The sequence below is a fragment of the Phyllobates terribilis genome, unplaced genomic scaffold, assembly GCF_046119375.1.
Source record: "Phyllobates terribilis strain yellow unplaced genomic scaffold, ASM4611937v1 Scaffold_9__5_contigs__length_417890890, whole genome shotgun sequence".
NCBI classification, from domain to species: Eukaryota; Metazoa; Chordata; class Amphibia; order Anura; family Dendrobatidae; genus Phyllobates; species Phyllobates terribilis.
The window spans coordinates 78,980,656-79,004,290 of NW_027362769.1; the positions used below are offsets into that span (position 1 = coordinate 78,980,656).

The following is a 23,635-nucleotide window of genomic DNA, read 5'->3' on the forward strand; positions in this document are numbered from 1 at the left end:
ACACACGGGTGTTCGACGAACCGAACCGAACTCGAACACTACGGGGGTGGCTCAACACTACTTTTACGCTAAGTCCTAAAGCGCTTAATATTGCAGGGGTGGTAGGTTGTCTGGACTATAGGGAATCGCTGCAACCTGTGTTATTTTTCCACTGCCCAGGATCCATTTCATACAATGGGTAAAGCGTGTAGAAATTGTTTAATTAAATGGAAATGACTGCTGTGTCCTACAGTGAAGGAAATAATTATTTGATCCCTTGCTGTTTTTGTAAGTTTGCCCACTGACAAAGACATGAACAGTCTATAATTTTAAGGGTAGGTTAATTTTAAGACAGAGATAGAATATCCCCCCAAAAAATCAAGAAAATCACATTGTTTAAATTAGATAAATGTATTTGCATTTTGCAGTGAGAAATAAGTATTTGATTCCTCTGGCAAACAACGCTTAATACTTGGTGGCAAAACCCTTGTTGGCAAGCACAGCAGTCAGACTTTTTTTGTGATTGATGATGAGGGTTGCGCACATGTCAGGAGGAATTTTGGTCCACTCCTCTTTGCAGATCATCTCTAAATCATTCAGATTTTGAGGCTGTCGCTTGGCAACTCGGAGCTTCAACTCCCTCCATAAGTTTTCTTTGGGATTAAGGTCTGAAGACTGGCTAGGCCACTCCTTGACCTTAATGTGCTTCTTTTTGAGCCACTCCCTTGTTGCCTTGGCTGTATGTTTTGGGACATTGTCTTGCTGGAAGACCCAGCCACAACCCATTTTTAATGTCCTGGCGGAGGGAAGGAGGTTGTCACTTAGGATTTTACGGTACATGGCTCCATCCATTCTCCCATTGATGAGGTGAAGTAGTCCTCTGCCCTTAGCAGAGAAACACCACCAAAACATAATGTTTCCATCTCCATGCTTGACATTGGGGATGGTGTTCTTTGGGTCATAGGCAGCATTTCTCTTTCTCCAAACACGGCGAGTTGAGTTAGTGCCAAAGAGCTCAATTTTTGTCTCATCTGACCACAGCACTTTCTCCCAATAACTCACAGAATCATCCAGGTTTTCATTGGCAAACTTCAGACGAGCCTGCACATGTACCTTCTTGAGCAGGGGGACCTTGCGGGCACTGCAGGATTTTAAACCTTTAAGGTGTAATGTGTTACCAATGGTTTTCTTGGTGACTGTGGTCCCAGCTGACTTGAGATCATTAACAAGTTCCCCCTGTGTAGTTTTAGGCTGATCTCTCACCTTCCTCATGATCGAGGATACCACACGAGGTGAGATTTTGCATGGTGCCCCAGATCAATGTTGATAGACAGTCATTTTGTATTTCTTCCATTTTCTTACTATTGCACCAACAGTTGTCTCCTTCTCACCCAGCGTCTTACTTATGGTTTTGTAGGCCATTCCAGATTTGTGCAGGTCTATGATCTTGTCCCTGACATCCTTAGAAAGCTCTTTGGTCTTGCCCATGTTGTAGAGGTTAGAGTCTGACTGATTAATTGAGTTTGTGGACAGGAGTCTTTTATACAGGTGACTATGTAAGACAGCTGTCTTTAATACAGGTAACGAGTTGATTAGGAGCGTCTAACTGGTCTGTAGGAGCCAGAACTCATAATGATTTGTAGGGGATCAAATACTTATTTCTCATTGCAAAATGCAAATAAATTTATCTTATTTTTACAATGTGATTTTCTTGATTTTTTGGGGGGATATTTTATCTCTCAATGTTAAAATTAACCTACCCTTAAAATTATAAACTGTTCATGCCTTTGTCAAGTGGGCAAACTTACAAAAACAGCAAGGGACCAAATAATTATTTCCTTCACTGTATGTATTATTGTCAGAATAATTTTGTTTTGCACTAAGGAGTTAGTTTGGAAAAGACAATCTTACTATATTTCTATTGAATAAAATAGTGCCCCAGACTTTATTCACATATTATTGTTTAGTTTTGGGTGTTTTTCACATAATTTCAATAAAAAAACAACATTTTTTGCATAGATTTTGCAAACAAATAAGGCAAAAAGGTACAAAAATGTATACTATAAGGAAAAGAGTTGTCTTCTTAAGATATAACCATAAAAGCTTGTCTTATATTAGAGGAATATGATATGTGATTTTTACAGTGAATCCTTTTCTGAAGCTTTAGGCTGTGTTCCCACAATGAGTTTTTGGTGAGTTTTTGATGCTGGGTACTTTTGCTGTGTCAAAAACACAGCATCTTACAATGGATGGGATTTATAGAAATCTCATGCCCACTGGGTTTTATTTTTTACTCAGCCTACACTGACCTGCGGTGCGTGTTTCAAGTCCACAGCAATTCAATTTTTCTTGCGGGTATGTTGAGTTTTATGTGAAGATTTTCCCCATAGAATTCCATTAGGTGGGTAAAACTTGTAGGTAAAAAATGCATGTGTAATCCGCACATGACTTTACCAATAAGGTTTTATCAAAGCTAAATACCAGGAGATTTCAAAAACAAAGTCAGCTTTATTTAAGGCATGACATACAAAAAACAACTGCAGTATCAAAAACACAATAAAAGAACACAAGTTATCGAATTCATATAACAGGTGCCGAAATGCTTCAGAAATTTTGCAGCATCAAATACTCTCCAAATACGCATCATGGGAACATAGCCTTAGTCTATGTGCACACATAGTGTTTTTGATGTGTTTTTGCGGTGTTTTTTCGCCACGAAAACGCTTGCTAATTGGTCTGTCAGCTATTGCAATGGTAATCCTGATGTGCTGTGCACATGATGCAGAAATTTCCGCCCAGGATTACCATTGCGGAAAAAAACACAGCATGTGAATTGTCCGCGTGTTTCCACTGCGAATTCACGCCCATTGACTTTAATTGAACCGCAGGAATAACATTTATACCTGCGGATTTCATGCGTTTCAATTTAAGCCAATGGGGTTTGGAACGCTGCGGAAATGAACTGCGGGTGGTACCCGGATCGGCAGAGTAGGTCATCCGACCGCTCCTGCTGATAACAGATTTACTGCCAGCCGAACCGGGAACCACTGGCAGTAAAAAAAATTAAAAAGTAAAAAATAAAATAAAAAACCTTATTCTCACATGTCCGGCAATGTCTCCCAGTGATGTCGCCCTCCCAGCGGCCGGCGGTACACTGCAGGGAGTGCACTCGCTCCCAGCAGTGTACTGCCAGGACCTGCGGTCACATGAGCTCTCAGCTGAAGATCAGCTGAGAGCTCACATGATCTCACCGTGGGAACATTCTCAAGAATGTTCCCACCAGTACTGGTGGTGAGCTCACTGGTGCTGATCAGCTGATCTTCAGCTAATGAACCCCAGTGACCTCACTCCTGCAGCATTGATGTACACTGACAGGAGTGATTTTACACTCCTGTCAGTATACATTGCTGTCTTCTATATCAGTGACATCAGTGATTGCTGATATCACTGCAGTAGAAGTGACATGGATTTCCGAGGGACAATCATGACGGAATCATGGACTATGCGCCCCCATGGTCCTCCACACAATATAATGCACCTCCCATGGTCCTCCATACAAAATAATGCACCCCCCCAATACTGTATTATGGTCACCGGTAACTGATTTAAAAAAAAATAAACACAGTACTCACCTCTCCTGGCTTGACTCGATGCTCCCGTCTCCTCAGTGTGTGGTGTGAAGCGCCGGATATCTCAGAGCAGCGGGCGCCCTGTAATGACGTCATGATGCCGGCTGATCTGACATGTCAGAAGCAGAGGAAGAATGATGGGGGTGGAAGCGTCTCCCTCCTCCATTATCATTGCTCGCATCGGGCCCCGCCTCCAGCTGTCAGCGCGAGCACTGATTATGTAGGAGGCAGCGTCAGCAGACGGGTGCTAACAGGTGGTGGCGGGGCAAATGGTGGTACGCCACTGAGCAGGGTATATGTTTATTTTGTTCCTATCTTAGGTTTTGTCTATTCTAATAAAGACATAAAACATCTGATGAAAATGGTCTTTAAACATGTAAGCATGTCTGATGTTTCCACACTACTATTGTACCTTTTGAAGAAACTGCAGCGATAGAAATTGACCTCAAACTTATTGAAAAGTTAAACAGGATTTTACCATTTTGCTGGAGGATAATGTAAAAGGAAGCAGTTGGGGGTAGTTCAGAGCTGTGCCCCCTTTTTCCATGGCCACAAAGCACTAATTTGTCCCTATGAAACCATTTCTATGGCATGTTGTGTGGTATCAGGGAGATTCTTTTTTCAATAAATATTTTAGTCTCTAAAACTTTTTCTCAAACGTTTATAAACCAATTACGTCCTATTTAATATGCATAATGTTCATTCTGTCTCCACTTTGCACAGAAAGAATTCTTACATTTGCAAGACATTCCCTAGCTAGTCTTAAGACAGAGAGGAACCTGTTGCAGTAACAGCAGGCATCTTACCAGTTCATCTGATATTATGTACATCCCTCCAGGCTCTAAGAAGCTAAAACACACACAAGCAGATTTCCCATTCCCACTGAGACACAAAGAACTGGAAATTACTTGGCTGCCAAGCTTTGCTTTTCTTTTTTGCACAATTGTCAGAAATGCAGAACCGAGCAGTCAAACTCTAAGGACTTTTCTATTGTCAAAATAAGTCACAGAGATTTACCATTTTATAGCATTGAGGGACACGCTTAGATATCACTTTGGTTCCCTTTCAGCCTTGAAAACTCAATTGCTACAGTCAGGTAAGAAATAAGCCTCAGTTTGCTTTGGAACTCTCACATAGGCTTCAAAGAGTCATAAAGAAACTTGAGAAATGTCCATTTTTGTACTAAAGCAATTATAGAAGAATGACAACCATGGGACTAAGTGGTATTCTCCAGATAGTAGTCAAGATGGTTGATGTGTCTCTGCTAAGGTGGTCATGCAAAATATCAGCTTGGCGCATCAGTCACATCACTTTTACCGGTTTGTGTTACACCATTTACACCTTCTCAGTAAGGCCCCCTTTACACGTCTGTTAAATAACAGAGCCGGAAAAAACAGTGTGTTATCAGGGTTTGTCCGGTATGGATAAAGAAAGAATGAAATTACAAAGCTTCTCCTATTCTTTGCAATGTTAAATACATACAATACATGGATGGCACACGGATGCCATCCATGTACTGTACGTGTCTTTCATTGACCCATAGACTTGTATTAGCCCTTATCATCCATGCTGCCGAAAAACCCTTACATATCTCTGTGTGGTTCATGGACATGTGAAGATCACCTTAGGTTATAATTAGTGATGAGCGAGCACTAAAATGCTCGGGTGCTCGAAGCTCGGGTCGAGCACATTGGAATACTCGGGTGCTCGACCCGAGCAATGAGCCCAATGTAAGTCTATGGGAAACTCGAGCATTTTTCTGGCGATTCCCCCCCCCCACCCGGTGGTCTGCAGAAGGTCAAAAATTGCCCAAATCGATGGGAACAGTGCTCAATTAAACGTCAGGCAGGCAGAATATATAGGCAGGCAGGGTATATAGGAGGGTGCATGAAAAACATAGCAGGGCACTTGGAACACACTAGTGCCCTCCGATTTTCATGCACCCGTCTCTTTAAAAAAGCCGGCCGGCAATTCATCAGCGGCATACACCGGTACCCGACAATTTACAACAGAAAGAATAGAGCATCACACATAGATTAGATAGATAGAAACATGTAAGTCACATATATAAGTACAGTGACAGTGTTGGTTACTGTACTTGTCATTTAGTGTTAAAATAAAGGATTTATTAAAATAAAAATTGGCGTGGGGTTCCCCTTAATTTTAGTCTCTAGCGGAGGTTAAGCAGACAGCTGGGGCAGATGTTTGAAGCCTGGGAAGGGGGTAATACCCACGGAGCTTCCCAGGCTACTAATATCAGCCCCCAGCTGAATACCTAGCCTTTACTAGCTATTAAAATGGGGGACGCTATTTTAATAGCTAGCAAAGGCTAGGCAGACAGCAGGGGGCTGAAATTAATAGCCCAGGAAGGGTGCAAAGAATATTGGCCCCCTCCCAGGCTAGAAACACCAGCCCTCAGCCGCCCCAGAAATGGCGCATCCATAGGATGCGCCAATTCTGGCACTTAGCCTCGCTCTTCCCACTGCCCTGTAGTGGTGGCAGTGGGGTAATAGGGCTGGGGTTGATGTCAGCTTATAATGCCAGCTGACATCAAGCCCAGGTTAGTAATGGAGAGGCGTCTATAAGACGGTAAATGGTTGTGGGGTGAGCTGGTTAAGCTCCTCTGCCCCCTATGTAGCTCGCTTACTCCACTTGCCTTCGGCCGCGCTCGGGGCCCTCACTAGGCTTCACACTGGCAGTAGGCCTCGCTACTCTTCACCGCTCTTACAGCGTCGGCACGCCTTGGGCTCACTAACCTGAGCTCCCTGAGTCTGAGCTGGACTGACTTTCTCACAGACTTCACTTTCTGTGGACTCCAGACTAGACTGACTGCCTAGCTTCACCTTCCCTTTTTTTATATCCCTAATGGGCTTCCTCTGGTGGTCTGAGGTGGAAGGTGGAGGTGTGTGAATGCTATGAGGGCCTCTTGTGGAGGAATCCGTTCATGCACCCCTCTAGGATCTGTGGCACCAATGCGCAGCAGGGCGCCACAATGTCAGCTGGCATTATAAGCTGACATCAACCCCAGCCCTATTACCCCACTGCCACCGGTACAGGGCAGTGGGAAGAGCGAGGCTAAGTGCCAGAATTGGCGCATCCTATGGATGCGCCATTTCTGGGGCGGCTGAGGGCTGGTGTTTCTAGCCTGGGAGGGGGCCAATATTCATGGCACCCTTCCTGGGCTATTAATATCAGCCCCCAGCTGTCTGCCTAGCCTTTGCTAGCTATTAAAATAGGGGGGACCCCACGTCATTTTTTTTGGGTCCCCCATTTTAATAGCTAGTAAAGGCTAGGTATTCAGCTGGGGGCCGATATTAGTAGCCTGGGAAGCTCCATGGGTATTACCCCCTTCCCAGGCTTCAAACATTTGCCCCAGCTGTCTGCTTAACCTCTGCTAGAGACTAAAATTATGGGGAACCCCACGCCAATTTTTATTTTAATAAATCCTTTATTTTAACACTAAATGACAAGTAAAGTAACCAACACTGTCACTGTGCTTAATATATATGTGACTGACATGTTTCTATCTATCTAATCTATGTGTGAAGCTCTATTCTTTCTGTTCTAAATTGTCGGGTACCGATGTATGCCGCTGATGAATTGCCGGCCGGCTTTTTTAAAGAGACTGGTGCATGAAAACACTATTATTTTTTTTAATAAATCGTTTATTTTAACACTAAATGACAAGTACAGTAACCAACACTGTCACTGTACTTATTATATATGTGACTGACATGTTTCTATCTAACTAATCTATGTGTGATGCTCTATTCTTTCTGTTCTAATTTGTCAGGTACCGGTGTATGCAGCTGATGAATTGCCGGCTTTTCATGTTTCACTGTGAGCACTGTTCCCATCGATTTGGGCAATCACTGTAATGCCGCAACCACCATGGATGTTGCATTACAGTGAGTGGCAGATGATCCCTGCATGATTGGTGCTCTAAATAGCGCCAAACATGCAGGACAGGGACCCGAGCTCCCGCCCGAGCATCGCGCAAGTACTCGGCGAGCTCCGAGCATCTCGAGTACTGAGATGCTCGGGCGAGTACCCAGCAGTGGCGAGCATGCTCGCTCATCACTAGTTATAATGGGTACGTGTGGTATCTGTTTCCAGTACGTACAGTACAGACCAAAAGTTTGGACGCACCTTCTCATTTAAAGATTTTTCTGTATTTTCATGAATATGAAAATTGTACATTCACACTGAAGGCATCAAAACTATGAATTAACACATGTGGAATTATATACTTAACAAAAAAGTGTGAAACAACTGAAAATATGTCTTATATTCTAGGTTCTTCAAAGTAGCCACCTTTTGCTTTGATGACTGCTTTGCACACTCTTGGCATTCTCTTGATGAGCTTCAAGAGGTAGTCACCAGAAATGGTTTTCACTTCACAGGTGTGCCCTGTCAGGTTTAATAAATGGGATTTCTTGCCTTATAAATGGGGTTGGGACCATCAGTTGTGTTGTGCAGAAGTCTGGTGGATACACAGCTGATAGTCCTAATGAATAGACTGTTAGAATTTGTATTATGGCAAGAAAAAAGCAGCTAAGTAAAGAAAAATGAGTGGCCATCAATACTTTAAGAAATGAAGGTCAGTCAGTGCGAAAAACTTTATCCGAGTTACCAGCCTCAGAAATCGCAGGTTAACAGCAGCTCAGATTAGAGACCAGGTCAATGCCACACAGAGTTCTAGCAGCAGACACATCTCTACAACAACTGTTAAGAGGAGACTTTGTGCAGCAGGCCTTCATGGTAAAATAGCTGCTAGGAAACCACTGCTAAGGACAGGCAACAAGCAGAAGAGACTTGTTTGGGCTAAAGAACACAAGGAATGGACATTAGACCAGTGGAAATCTGCGCTTTGGTCTGATGAGTGGTTTTGAAGACCTTTGGAAGAATTTTTTAATGAAGCATTTTTTGCCCCCTTTTTATTGGATAATGAAAAGTTTGGAAAGGTTTCATTCAGGATTTGCTTCAAAAAAAGTGAAATGCACTCCTTTTTCCACAAGAAAATTTTCAAAACCTCATTAGAAGAAAAAAAAAGCACAGTGTGACTGCAGACTTATCGGTTTGGACCAGACAACCCCTTTAATGAACTATAGCTACAAACAATTTGACCAAAGTCCCTATCAGGACCATGTCTGCTCCTTGATTTGTCAGTGCTTATAGAGACGTTACAGAATTCTCCAACTACTGTTTATATTGTATTAGTGCCTTCCAAATACAGAGATGGAGACAGAGGAGATAAAATGCATGCGTGCATTCATAGGCGGATTATAATGAGGTCAATCCGGGCTACCGCCCGGGGCCCGGGACTGCCATGGGGCCCGGGGCCTGTGGCCGGATTGACCTCATTATAATGTGTGACAGGAGGGCCCGGGAGTCGGAAGATGGAATCTGCTCTGCTGTGTCCGGCGGCGCTGCGCGGATGACTCACCAGCTGCTGACTGTGTAAGTGCAGGAGAGGAGGCTCCGCCCACCTGCTCCGGCCTCCAGCAGAGCACAGAGCCAGCTTACAGCATGGCCACTGCTCTCCCTGTCCCTCTCCCCTGCTCTGAATGTTACCTCTCCGCTCTCCCCCTCCTGCCCTGCAATTACACCAGAGCTCTGCAGTCGGGCCCCAAGAGGAGGGGAGGCTGCCCCACAGAGAAGTTGGAAGAACCTGCATCATGTACAGAAAGGGTAAGTCCATGTGCAGTGTGTGTGTGTTATAGATATATATATATATATGTATGTATGTATATATGTGTGTGTGTATGTATCTATATCTATGTATTTGTGGACCATCAGAGGGGCTCACTCGCTGTCGTGGCCCGGGCTGCTTCCTCTGTGCAGGACCGCTGGCCATGTCAGGTGAAGTGCCGGCAATCAAGCAGCACCAGAGGTCCTACACAGATGCTGTAGAAGCAGCCCAGGCCCCAACGGCGAGTGGGCCCCTCTGATGGTCCAGGGCCATGTCTGTGACATGCCGGCAGCCCTGCACTGAGACATGCCTGAGGAGCTGCTGGACAGGACAGTTTTATGTGTTTATAAGATAAGTACGTGTGCATGTGTCTGTGCGCATATCTGCATATCGTGCATCAGAGCTAGAAGACACGGCCCTGTGCGCGGCAGTGTCTGCTAGCATGACGTCATGCAGTGTTCCCTGCACTACTTCTTACCACCATAGAGGAGCTGGACGACTGGAGCCGAGCAGGGGGACGGTGAGTGATGTGTCAGTGTGCGCAGATATCATTGTGTGATATGTCTGTTTATATGTATTTTTGTGTTTCAAATGTGTTTATGGCTATGTGCCCACGATGCAGAAATGCTGAATATTTTTCCGCTTCTTCCTGGCAGGTAAAACGCATGTGGATTTTACATGCGTTTTTCCCGCCAGGTAGAAGCGTTTGTCAAGCGTTTTTGCATGCATTTCCGCATGCGGGTTATCAAGCGCTTTTCCAAGCGATTTTAGCATCACTTGGAAAAGTGCTTGACAACTTGTTCACACTATATAAACCCATGCAGCCGGCATATATAGTGTGACCAAGTAATAGTTAAAAAAAAGAATAAGAATGGTAAAAAATAAAGATTATACTTGCCTTCCGATGACCCCCTGTCTCCTCAGCGATGCGTCCGGTGTGTTGGGCGGCTCACGGTGGTGTGAAAGGACCTTTCATGACGTCATTTAGTCATGTGACAGGTCACGCGACAGCCGGTCAGCTGTCGTGTGACCTGTCACATGACTAAATGACGTCATGGCAGGTCCTTTCACACCACCGCGATGCATACAACAGACCGGACGTATCGCTGAGGAGACCGGGGGCCATCGGAAGGTGAGTATAATCTTTATTTTTTTTATTTTAAATTCTTTTTTTTACAGGTACTATGGTACCCGGGTCTGGATGAGAGTCTCCTCTTCTCAAAACCCGGGTACCATCCGGACATTGAATCGCTTAATATCCGCATGTGCACATGTAGTCATGTGGATATTAAGCGATTCAATGCAAGCCAATGGCGGCAATTACTCTGCGTGTCCGCAAAATTAATGGACATGCTGCGTTTTTTTCCTCAATGATAATCCGCATTGGAAATTTCCGCAGCATATGCACAGCGCATGCGGATTATCATTGGGGACCATGGGGCACGTATTACCAAGCATTTTTTCAGCGTTTTCGCTGCGGAAATTCGGTGGCAAAAACGCTTGTAAAACGCACAGTGGGCACGCAGCCTATGCGTATATGTATTTGTCTTTGTATATGTCTGTATATATTTGTTTGTGTGTGTGCGGCCTCCTGCTGTATCTGGGGGGGGGCACCGTGCGTCCTCCGGCTGTATCTGGGGGGGGGGGCCACCGTGCGTCCTCCGGCTGTATCTGGGGGGGGGCGCCGTGCGTCCTCTGGCTGTATCTGGGGGGGGGGCGCCGTGCGTCCTCTGGCTGTATCTGGGGGGGGGGCGCCGTGCGTCCTCTGGCTGTATCTGGGGGGGGGCGCCGTGCGTCCTCTGGCTGTATCTGGGGGGGTGCCTCTGGCTGTATCTGAGGGGGGGGGTGCTGTGCGGCCTCTGGCTGTATCTGGCGGGGGGGCGTCTTGCGGCCTCTGGCTGTATCTGGGGGGGGCGCCGTGCGGCCACTGGCTGTATCTGAGGGGGGCGCCGTGCGGCCACTGGCTGTATCTGAGGGGGGCGCCGTGCGGCCACTGGCTGTATCTGAGGGGGGCGCCGTGCGGCCTCCTGCTGTATCTGGGGGGGGGGCGCCGTGCGGCCTCCTGCTGTATCTGGGGAGGGGCGCCGTGCGGCCTCCTGCTGTATGTGGGGGAGGGCGCCGTGCGGCCTCCTGCTGTATGTGGGGGAGGGCGCCGTGCGGCCTCCTGCTGTATGTGGGGGAGGGCGCCGTGCGGCCTCCTGCTGTATGTGGGGGAGGGCGCCGTGCGGCCTCCTGCTGTATGTGGGGGAGGGCGCCGTGCGGCCTCCTGTTGTATCTGGGGGAGGGCGCCGTGCGGCCTCCTGCTGTATCTGGGGGAGGGCGCCGTGCGGCCTCCTGCTGTTTCTGGGGGAGGGCGCCGTGCGGCCTCCTGCTGTATCTGGGGGAGGGCGCCGTGCGGCCTCCTGCTGTATCTGGGGGAGGGCGCCGTGCGGCCTCCTGCTGCGTATAGGAGGATTATGTGAAAGCTCATATTATACAGTATGAGACCCTACATACATAGGGGGATGTCAGCATACTTAATTGTGCTCACTATTAAGTCATACAATTAATATAAAAAATTAATTATAATTAATATATTAATATTGTGCAGAATTAATTTCACATGAACTATCACATGATCTATTAAAGGGGGATCATGTGACAAGTCATGTGATACATCAGGTGTGTGTGTGTGCGGGGGGGCCCTTGCCGTCTAAACTGCCCGGGGCCCTTGCTACTCTTAATCCACCCCTGCGTGCGTTTACCTTCTGTTCAGTCATATCGTTTTCAGTTCTACTGAAAAGGACCGTGAGATAAATGAATAGCCCTGGGGTGTGCAGACCCTGCAATCATCCTGTTGTTTACCAGGATGACTTTCTTCAAGATTTGTCAAGTCATCCACAAGCACCGTGAGCAAGCTGTAATCAGGACAGCCTACCAAACTGCCATGCAACCGCCGCTTGTTACATCCTTTTAAATAATTCAATACTCAAAAGAAAACAAAACCATTACCGTACTCATTACTCTTTATAGCTGTTCCTTATTCCTAATGTAAGGCGCATGAGGATAAATATATAAAGTGTTATACTTATTCCTTTAAAGACCACCTGTTATGTTGATCTGACATTAAAATCTTCTCTGCTGCACATAGCATTCACTTACTCCATTGTGAAAAGTCGCACAAAGTAATGATTGCAGCATAACACTGCAGTTATCAATGGGTTAAAACATTTTTGTGGCGCTTTTATTCTACAACAACAGACACTTATTTATTCCCATTGAAAGCATTTGTTGATGCTGCCATTGGTTGTGATTTTGGAGCATGCTATGGGTGTACTTTAAAGTTCTGAAGTGCGTCAGATGCATCATATTATAGGTATTATTATGACTCTACTGATAAGTACATTGCTCAGTATAAATGAGTACAACACCTTTGAAAAGTAAGATTTTAGTCAATCTCTCACTGAACACAAGAATAAATTCCAAAATTTTGACAAGACTGAATTTCTTATAACATTTTTTTAGCCCATAACACAAAAGTAAGTTGAGTAATATAATATCCATTAAAAAATCTTCAGTTTTAAACAAAATAGTTGACGCAAAAATGAATGCACCCCACATAAAATACTATATATAGTATTTTGTATGACCTCCATGATGTTTAAGGTCAGCACCAAGTCTCCTATGCATGGAATGAACAAGTTGGCAACATATTGCAACGTCTTTCTATTTCTATTCTTCAAAAACGATCTCTTCTAGAGCCTGGATACTGGATGGACAGTGATGCTCAACTTGTCCTTTCAGAATTCCCCATAGGTGTTTAGATTGGGTTCGGATCAGGAGACACAATGTACTTGGCCACTGAATCACTTTCACCCTGTTCTTCAGAAATGCAACAGTGGCCTTAGATATGTGTTTTGGATCATTGCCATGTTGGAAAAGTTCACATCTACCAAGGGCACGGAGTGATGGGACATCTTTTCTTTCAATATAGAGCACTACAACTGTGAATTCACTATACTATAAATGAAATGTAGGTCCCCAATATCAGGAGCACTCATGTTGCCCCACATAAGGACACTGCCACCACCATGTTTCACTGTAGGCACCATACATTTTTCTTTGTTCTCTTCACCGTTTCAACGCCATACAGTTTTGAAGCCATCAGCTCCAGAAACCTTTATCTTTTTTCATCACTACAGAGTCCCAGTAGTCTTCATATTTTAATGCATGGGCCCTGACAAATTTTAGACTGATTTTTTGTAAATGGCCTTTAGGAGAGGCTTTCTTCGTGGACAACACCCATACATGGCATTCCTCTCTGTGCATTCCATTTTGTGTCATGGGAAATACTCACCCCAGTTTGGTTTTCTACTTTAGCTATCTGCAGTGTCGATTTTCTTTAACCTTTCTCATCAGAAGACGCTCCTGTTTAAGTGTTAACTTCATTGGTCGGCTTGGACATACAGTATCTGTGAGATGGATTTTGCTCCATCTTTGTTAAAATTTTGTATCACTTTTGCTACAGTATTCTGTCTGACAAGTAAAGCTTGATTGAACTTATTGCAGGTTTCACCTTTCTTGTGTAAAAATATTATTTTCTTTCTCAGGTCTTGTGACATCTCTCTTCCATGTGGTGCCATTGCTGACAGCATGAAATGGGAAGGGGTTTTCTTTGTTAAGTATCGTTCTTTTATTGTCAACTGTCTACTTGACACTGGTTTTATGAATAATTAGTTTACCTGTGGTTGAATTCTTGTTTAATAGAATTTTGTGATCTAAATTTTAGCTTTGCTCCTAGGGCTGTGTGCCCACTATGCATTTTTTGTGTTTCCGCAGCGGCAATTCCGCTTCAGAAACGCTTAAAAAACGCTTGGTAGAAGGTCTGCTATGTTCCCCAATGATAATCCGCATGTGCTGTGCACATGCTGCGGAAATTTCCGCTGCGGATTATCATTCCAGAAAAATCCGCAGCACTACCAATTATTTTGCGTAATCGCAGTGTTTTCGCCACCATTGACTTGCATTGAATCGCTTAATATTCACATGACTACATGCGGATATTAAGCAATTCAATGTGCGGATGATACCCGGGTCTGGAGAAGCGGAGACTTTCCTCCAGACCCAGGTATCATAGTACCTGTAAAAAAAAAAAATAATAAATTAAATAAAAAAACACCTTATACTCACCTTCTGATGGTCCGCGGTCTTCTATCCGGTTTGTCTTGGCTCCCCGGTGGCTCACGATGGAATAAAAGGACCTTTCATGACATCATTCAGTCATGTGACAGGTCACGCGACTGCTGACGTCGGCGGTCGAGTGACCCGTCACATGACTAAATGACGCCATGGAAGGTCCTTTTACACCACCGCAAGACATCGGGAAGACCAGAGAAGGAGACCGGGGGACATCGGAAGGTGAGTATAATGTTTTTTTTTTTTACCATGTTTATTCTTTTTTTTAACTAACTTGGTCACACTATGTAAAATCCATGCCGGTTGTGACCAAGTTGTCAAGCACTTTCCAAGTGATGCTAAAATCACTTGGAAAGCGCTTGTCAACCCGCATGCGGAAATGCATGTGAAGAACGCTTCACATCCGCATGTCCCTGGTAGGAAAAATGCATGTACAATTCGCATGCGTTTTTTCTGCCAGGGAGATGCAAAAACGCTCAGGAAAAATCCAGAGCATTTCTGCATCGTGGGCACATAGCCTAAGACTTTCATTGGGGTGTACTCATTTTTGCTTTGGTTCCAGTTTGCATCTAGTTCCAGTCAAGGTGTTTATCTCTCCAGTTACCGACCAAGCTTGTATACCCATTCTTTCTGACCTCGGTTTTGTATTCTGAACCTGTGATGCCTGCCCTGACCTCGGACTGTAACAATGTCTCTGCCTGTGCCCTCTGTAACACGTATCCTGCCTTGACCCATTGTTCAGCTGCTGCAGGTCTGGGCACTGCCCTGGATTGGCACCTGGTGGCTACCCTGCAGCCCAAACCTATCCTCACCATCAGAGGCTGTACTGAAGACCAAGTAGCCACTTAGGCATGCCCCAGCATGCCATTGCAACCCACCGATACACCGTGATTGCGTCACGGGGGGCCGATGAGAGATGGTGAATGTTTGCAATGGTGATCACTCCACTTAAAGGACACTGTCAAACTGACAGTGGCATCTAAATAGTTAAGAGCAGTGTTCAGGATTTAGCTCAGGATGCTGCTATTAGAAACCTATACCAACTGTGTAACATAGCCTGCATGACCGCATGTGGAGCGAACACCGTTCTACACTCTGACTGCCTCTGCAGTTTTACCAAGGCTGAGTTTTAAGACAAGGATCTTAGGTAGCGTCATGGGTGAAAATTTAATTTTGAAAAACAGGCATCTTTTTTGCGTGAGGGAAATCACGCTCCAATGTGTCTTTCTGCAGACTGCAGCCAGTTAAACGTCCCTTTTTTATTAGCCAAAATTGAAGGCACATTTTCTTGAAGTCCTATGTAACACAAAGTGATATCTCTTTGAGTATTGATACTGCAGAAGGTGTTATACAAGTATTTCATAAGATTAAAATCTCTACACAAATTACACAGCACACCAAGGTAGAAGTCTCACTAGAACAACCATTAGTACATTACCAGAACCAATATCAATATATAAATACATCACCAGAAACACCATCACTACATTAACAAAACACCATCACTACATTAACAATACACCAGAATCACCATCAGTACATGAATAAAGCATCAGAACTATCATCAGTACAGCAATACAGTATCAGAACTATAAATAATTCAGGAATACAGCACCAGAACCATCATCAGTACATGACTACAGCGCCAAAACCATTATCATTTCAGCAACACAGCTCTAGAACAATCATCAGTACAGAAATACAGCACTAGTACTAACATCAGCACATGAGTACATCACCAGAACCACCATCAGTAAGTTAATATAGCACAAGAACCACAAGTACATGAGCACAGCACCAGAATCACAATTAGTACATGAATATAGAATAAAGCTTAATACAGTGATCAATTGCAATGTCAGGTCAGTCGCCTTCATATATTCTTGTATAGCATGAACCTACGACTCTCAGTATGTCCTTACAATGGTAAGGAGATAATGGGAGTTGTTGTTTCCAGCTATCATCACACTGTGGACCATACAGGAACCACAGTATTGATTATACGCAGTCGGTATCACAAATAAACATTTCCACCCAGGTAACTTATAGGAGACTTCTCTCTGATTGGAGTCTTCATTCTCATTCCTTTTGCCTCTATTTGGTCCAGAAGCCAAGATAACTTTTCACATACACAGCTAGTCTCTGCAGACTTCCTTACTCCAGCATATCCCAATATGATGTTGACGCTATCTGCATTATGAACTATAAGCACCACACTGTCCTCCCTTATGAGATTTAACTGACAGACTGTCCTCCGTTATGAACTACATCCACTACACGGTTCCAACTTCACGTTACCCCTTCTCCAGTTTCCTTTCACGTTGCCTCCTCCATAGTGTTCCCACCCATGCTGCCCCCATCATACTGTGCCCACACACTGCCTGTGCATACTGTCCCAAACTTCAGTGTCCCCCTAATGCTGTCTCTGTCCACATATACTGCCCCCTCTCTATACTGTACCACCATCAACACTTCCCCCTGCACATTGTCTCTCTTATACTGTGCCCTCGCACAGCATTGCCTATGCAGCATTGAAGAAGCATAACTGCTCTTTAATTGTCCACATCCAGTGATCTGGGCAACTTCAGAGTTGCACTTGCAAGCTGTATTGCAAAGAGCTTGCAATCACGTACACCTTGCCTAGGAAACAGTCCAGACTGATAGACTGCAGAGATGGCCAGTAACCTAGGCAATGAGCTGCACACAAAAGAATTAAAAATCCCTTTATATTTGTGAACAGAGAAGATTTTTAATAGAATGTTTCTATGAGTACATTGCAAATTTACTAATTTAAGAAGTTGAGACAGCCCCTTTAAACTGCATATAATTCTGGCTCTTGCTCATCTTGCAGAGTTAAATTTGTGATTGCCTCGTGCAGTATTATCTCACTACTCACTACATCAAACAGAATCTATTATTTTTTTATAGCTGAAATATTTAGCTCTTGAGACAGCAGTCAAAGCCTATACCCATACTATGGGTATCAAAATCATTTCAATGTCATCAGTAAATCCTACACTTTTCCATTTCCAATAAAAAATGCCGTTCTTGTTTCTGAGAAATACACAGTACCACTAAGTATACAACAGAAATGCAGTACATGTACAGTATATTTACTGTTTAAATGCGGCTGAATTCACCAAATACACTACAATTACATTGATTCGCGCTGGGGTATAAAATATTGTGCAACATTGTAAGGTTATAGAAAAAGTATAATATATTTATCTGCATTCAGACCTTATGTCTTATGCACAGATAGTTTGTGCATTGTTAACTGTGATTCCGATAAGCTGAAAAATGTATAGGAGCTCTAATTCAGAAAACTTCTGGTTACAAAATGTTATATTAAAATTCAAAAGTTCTGTAAACTGCATACAGTAAAATGCTACATCACTGAACATAGAATAAAGGGTATGATTTACTCCCATTAAAAGCTCAAAAACAGTTCACAAAATCTTAAAGCATTCATAATCCAGAATAAGTGGTTATTGATCCCATGCTAACAGTCTGGAACATTTCTTTCAAGTATGCCAAAGAATGCAGTACATCTTATAAAAAACCATAGCCAAATCTCCAGTTCAGTACTTTTAAAGTGGGTATAGTGATCACTTAATTTTGGGTTTCCTTCCTTTTACTAAAGAAGTGATGTAATGATGAAGCCTTACCATGCTCCCTTAAAAAAAAGCTGAGAAATGCCTACAGGAGCCAAAGTGGTATAATATTTAGCATCAATCTTTCAGTTGCCTAGAGTCCCACCCATAGGTTGGCATCAATCGGATGTTGAAGGCTAATCTAACCAAAGAGCAGCAAAAACAAGCTTTCCAGTCCGATTCTTGGAGGCTCTAACCTTGTTAGTGTTGTAGAACATAATGTCTTTGGCTATAAAACAAGACATGACTATTTCTGAAAGTCTTTGTGCTTTATTAAATTAACATTTTCTTTAACTAAGAATGTTTTTTCATATCTCTTCAGGTCCTTGATGTGAATGTTGGGTTTGATGTTGGCAGCTCCCAAAGCAGGACCATGGACAAAGCAAGATCTCAAATTTCTTCAGGAGAACTTCAAACTGGAATAGATTTTCAAAATCTGGACAAGACGTGAACTATCTTGACTAAAGTCTGCCAAACTCTAAGGTCATCGTTTTGGAAAAGAAAGTCCATAGTGCAAACTCAGTACATATTAGTCAGGCTATGTGCTCACAAAAAATGAATAAAATCTTGCCATGACTTGAGAGGACGGAATGAGTCCTATCAACCTCACATGAGACAAGAAGAAATAACCCTGGAGTGCATTAATTAAGAAGGAAATAAAGATCGCTGCTACCAATTGAAGGTCACAAATGGGTATTGTCTAATAAGTGCTGACAGTGTCAACGACGGGAAAGTTAATTGGCAATTTATTCACAAATATTCAGGAGTAACAGTGGAGCAGCACAATGCCGATAGGCTATGCCAGTCTCGTTGTTTCTTTATGAGTTTATTAAGACAGATGTATCAGGAGTCCTCTTTGGTACAAAGTGAATAAGAGCAAGGAGCTTGGCTACGGGGTAGGCGAGATGTGCACCACTGGTGTGATTAGGTCATAAGATTTCTTAACATGATACAATGTAACAAAGCCTCAGCAGTAATAGTGATTAAGAACCAGAGAGGAGAGAATCTGCCAAAGTTCTAATTAATCAAATTTTCTCAAATTTGGACTGAAGACGCATCAAATATATTCATTGAGAACTGAATCAGTTTGGAAGTTGTGCCAAGAATAAAGAAACTCATACTCACCTCTCCTTGGCCCACAACATAAGTCTCCTACTACACCTTTGATCAGCTTCTCTCTCTTCTATCCTCTGTCTTTTTGTCTTTCTAGGCCCCACACGATCACATGGGGGAAGAAATGGTGTGGGGCCTAGTGAACAACACAAGTGTCAGAGGCCCCAAAAAAAAGATGACTGAAGACAGAGGTGGCAATCAGAGGACCGACCCCATGAGAAGTATGTTGGGGGGCTGAGTATGGGTGAGAATGAGATTTTTTTTATTTTCTTTTTTAACCCACTCCCGGCCCTCAGAATTTGTGCAAATCGAATACAATTTTTTTTGGGACATTAATAATGAATCCGATTAATTATACATTGATTCGCTCATCTCTACTAAGGAGTAAGCTCTTGAAATTAGTGAGGAAACAAAATGATAGAAGTTATTTGCCTTGTTTTCAGCTCTATTTTAGTATAAAGTTTACAGCTATTATTCTGAAAATATTTTATGTATTCTCATTATCAAAATGTGTTCACATTTATAAGGCATGCTGAGTATTTCATAAAAACATTGTGATCTTAGTAACATCTTGGAAGAAGGCCAATGTCTAGGCTGGAACATGACGTTCCATTAGTAAATTCTCGAGTCCCACTATTTCACAGAACTCTACAGATGGCTCCTAGAATTAGTCTCATACACTTACATATCTCTCGTATCAAACCCTGTAAGTGGTGTTTACGAAAACAAAATACAATACGTGTATTATTACTTCCATTTAATGGAAGCAGAAGCTACCAGCAGAAAATCCATGACCTACTTAATATTCCTATCATTCTCCCTATTTGCACATAATCCTGAAGGCCATATTTCTGTAATAAGGAAATTAGTTGTAGTTTTTGCTAATAATGTGCTAGTGATAATGAGTACTAATAATATACTACACACATAAAAGGTTCACCTTGGAATTGAAATTCTTTCTACCTAATATCTGGTCTCGAGCTCAAATGGCAGGCAAAATGATGAAATAGCAAATTACATCACAGTTAGAGATTAATAAATCCATGTGTGTTTTACTGAAGTGTAACAAAACATATAAGGGGACATTTATCAAAATTGATGCAATGGAGAGGTGGAGTATGATGACCAATCTGTTAACAGCTCCTCTATTTCTCCCTTGTGCCAGTTCTGATAATTCTACCACAAAGTGTGCAATATGTTTGCATAGTTTTTGTATTTTTGAGCATGTTTCTTGTTATATTTCTCCAATAAATTCAATGGCAAAGTGGCATACACGCGTTTTGAGCATGTTGTTTTACAATGTATCCAGTCTAGCCAGTCCCTTTTAAGTTTAAGAGGTTGCATATCGAAAAACAGAATATTCTCCTCTGTTTGAAATATGTAATGACAGCTACTAATATACTTTATACTAGTATGTGCGCCCCGGTTACAGCACATATCTTACCATCCCGGCAGCTCCGCTTCTACATTGGCTTTTACACAGGAGAGCGTTACTATCTAGTGAGAAATAAGAAGGGGCTGACTGGCTCATTTCAATAACTTCTCCACATCAAGTTTAATGAGAAGGGGGCTGGCTTAGCTATTAAAATAAACTAGTCAGCCATTCCCCTTCACACATCACTGATCACATATCTAGACAATAACGTCTGTCCTATATAGAGCTCAAGACTTTAGTGGAGCTGCTGGGATGGCGCTTAAAAGGAACCTGTCACCATTTTTTTCGCTTATAAACTATGCCCATCACCTTTAAGATCATAAGAATTTGGTTCCTCCAACCGCTTTGTTAGGAACCCACCTGGGTTAGAGTAGTGATATTGCAACCACTAGGGGCAGCAGCGGTAGGTAGCGTAGTCAGGGAATCCAGGAATCGGTACACAGGAAAGCAGTATAATCTTGAAGGGTTTAGCTAGTAGCATAGTCAGGGAAGCCAGGAATCGGTACACAGGAAAGCAGTATAATCTTGAAGGGTTTAGCTAGTAGCATAGTCAGGGAAGCCAGGAATCGGTACACAGGAAAGTAGTATAATCTTGAATGAAGCAGAAGTGAGAGCTTGACTAGAGGCTGGGAGCTCAATAATCTCGCAAGGAAGGAGGTGCCAGGCCAGGTTTAAATAGGGTGTTCAATCAGGATGAAGTCAGTCAGGAACAACATAGGGTGGAGCTACTCAGAAACAATACAGGTATTTGAATCTAAATTAGCCAGGAACTGTCCAGCAAGCTGAATAGCTCAATGGGAAGAGCTGCCGCTTAGTGCACAAGAGCTGCTGGGTTCGAGTCCAGAGAGTAGTCCCCTCCTTCCAGGATGGCCTCTGGACATCTCAGGTACTGGCTTCTCTGGATGTTTCTAATTAAAGTATTTTGTAAGCCTGGGTGCATGGACATTGCACTCCAGTTCCCAGGAATTATTTTCTGGTCCGTAACCCTTCCATTGCACCAAACACTACAATCTTCCTATAAATCTTCTAGAGTCCAGAATTTTATCCACAATGTAGTTTTCTTCACCATGGACTATTTCTGGTGGAGGAGGTGGCTGAGTTCTTCCTGGAAACAGGTTCTCACTGAACGGTTTGAGCAAGGATACATGGAACACAAGGTAAATTTTCAGGCCGTTAGGAAGTTTTAAATGGAAAGCAACTTGGTTAATTTGTGCAAAAATTTGAAAAGGTCCTACGAATTTTTGACCCAATTTCGACGACAGTACGTTTGTTTTCAGTTTTTTTGTAGCCAAACCTGGTCATCGACCTGAAGGATAGGAGGGGCTTTGCGATGTTTATCTGCTGTTTTTTTATAGTCTTCTTGGGTCTTCTCTAACAGCTCAATTAGTTCTCTCTGCGCTTTCTGCAACTTTGTCAGTCTATCAGTAACAGCAGGAACTGAAGTATTAAATGGAAGATTTGGAATAAATTCTGGATGCAAGCCATAATTAGCAAAAAATGGACTTTGGGATGTAGAACGGTGTTTGGAGTTATTATAGGCAAAATCTGCTGTTGGTATATAGTCCACCCAGTCATCCTGCTGTCACAGGTGTGTCAGAAGTGACAGACAGTCGCCCTACAGTTGGTTGCAGGAGATCTCTACATTGGCATTACAGACACCTTAGAGGCTGTCTCTCTAGGACCAAGCAGCTAACTTCCTCTGGCTAATTAACACCCTGGATGTATAAATATCTGCTGTCTGCTAAAGGGAGGTGCTGGCGATACTCACATTACCCTTTGTGAAGGCTCGGAGCAAGTGCATTATTTCATCCTCTCTGGAGCTATGAGAGTCGACTTCATCTCTCTGAAGTCGACTAAAAGCTAAGCTATCTTCCCTTGCTTGTTCCCTCTTGTTGTCTTTAGTTGTCAATGGGGATCGACTAGCGCTCATCCCCCTCCCTTCCCTAGCCAGCTCCAAACGCCAGGGAAAGACTGTCCAGCCTGAACCCAAGGTTGCCCTCCCAGACAGGTTTTCAGGAGGTAGGGACAAGTTTTATGTATTCTAGGAGGCCTGCAAACTGTACTTTAAACTTCGACATTACTCTTCCGGAAATGAGGAGCAACAGGTTGGAATTGTGATCTCTCTACTGCAGGGAGATCCTCAGTCGTGGGCGTTTACAGGACTCTGTGTGTCTCCAGTCTGTGGAGGGGTTTTTCGAGATTATGTCCCTCATCTATGATGACCCTGAGTCACCTTGAGTCTAGGCTACGTCGCCTTCAGCAGGGGAATCGGTCAGTGAAGACGTACAGTTCTGAATTCCGTAGATGTGCAACGGTTTCCAAATGGAACGATTCAGCACTTAGAAGTCAATTTTGTGGGGGTCTTACTGAAAGGTTGAAAGATGCCTTGGCAGTATATGAAACCACTCAGTCCTTGGAGGCTGCCATGTTGTTGGCCATATGTCTTGATAGATGCCTTCGGGATAGACGGGTGAGACCACCTTCTCCGGGGCTTTCTTGTAGGGGTTGTGTACCTCTGCTGGGGGAGCGGTCTGGGGGTAAACCAGTACAGTGGGAGGTGGACGAACCCATGCAGTTAGGGGGTGTCTCTGCATCATACATTTCCCTGGAGAATCACAAGAATCCATCTATTTCCATCTTCGCCATCGACTCAGTGTCACTTGCACAGAAAGCATTAACTCAGATTGTACATAATGTAAAACTGAGGGTGGGGTCAGTTCATTGTGAAATATTCCCTTGCTATGTCCTTGACAATTTTCCCACACCTATTGTTTTGGGCATTCCTTGGTTTGTTAAACATAATCCGTTGGTGGATTGGCAAGCCAGGGAGATTACTGCCATGAGAACTGTTTATATATTTCCCTGGCTACTGTCTCTAAGGAAATATTACCTGCTTTTCTGTCTGTATTTGAGGATGTTTTTTCTGAGAGGGGGTGTCTGTTAGAACCCTCCTGTTTGT

General features: G+C 43.5%; 1 protein-coding gene across 1 annotated transcript in view; it reads left to right on the forward strand.

Moving 5' to 3' along the window:
- VWC2L (von Willebrand factor C domain containing 2 like) overlaps positions 1-23,537 on the forward strand; it is a 322,838-nt gene extending 299,301 nt beyond the window's left edge. Inside the window, exons 4-5 of the mRNA XM_073646629.1 lie at positions 13,890-13,956; positions 18,451-23,537. Of these exons, the coding sequence (XP_073502730.1) occupies positions 13,890-13,936 (47 nt within the window). The 3' untranslated portion in view covers positions 13,937-13,956; positions 18,451-23,537. The remainder of the gene's footprint in view (positions 1-13,889; positions 13,957-18,450) is intronic.
- The last annotated feature ends 98 nt before the right edge of the window (positions 23,538-23,635 follow it).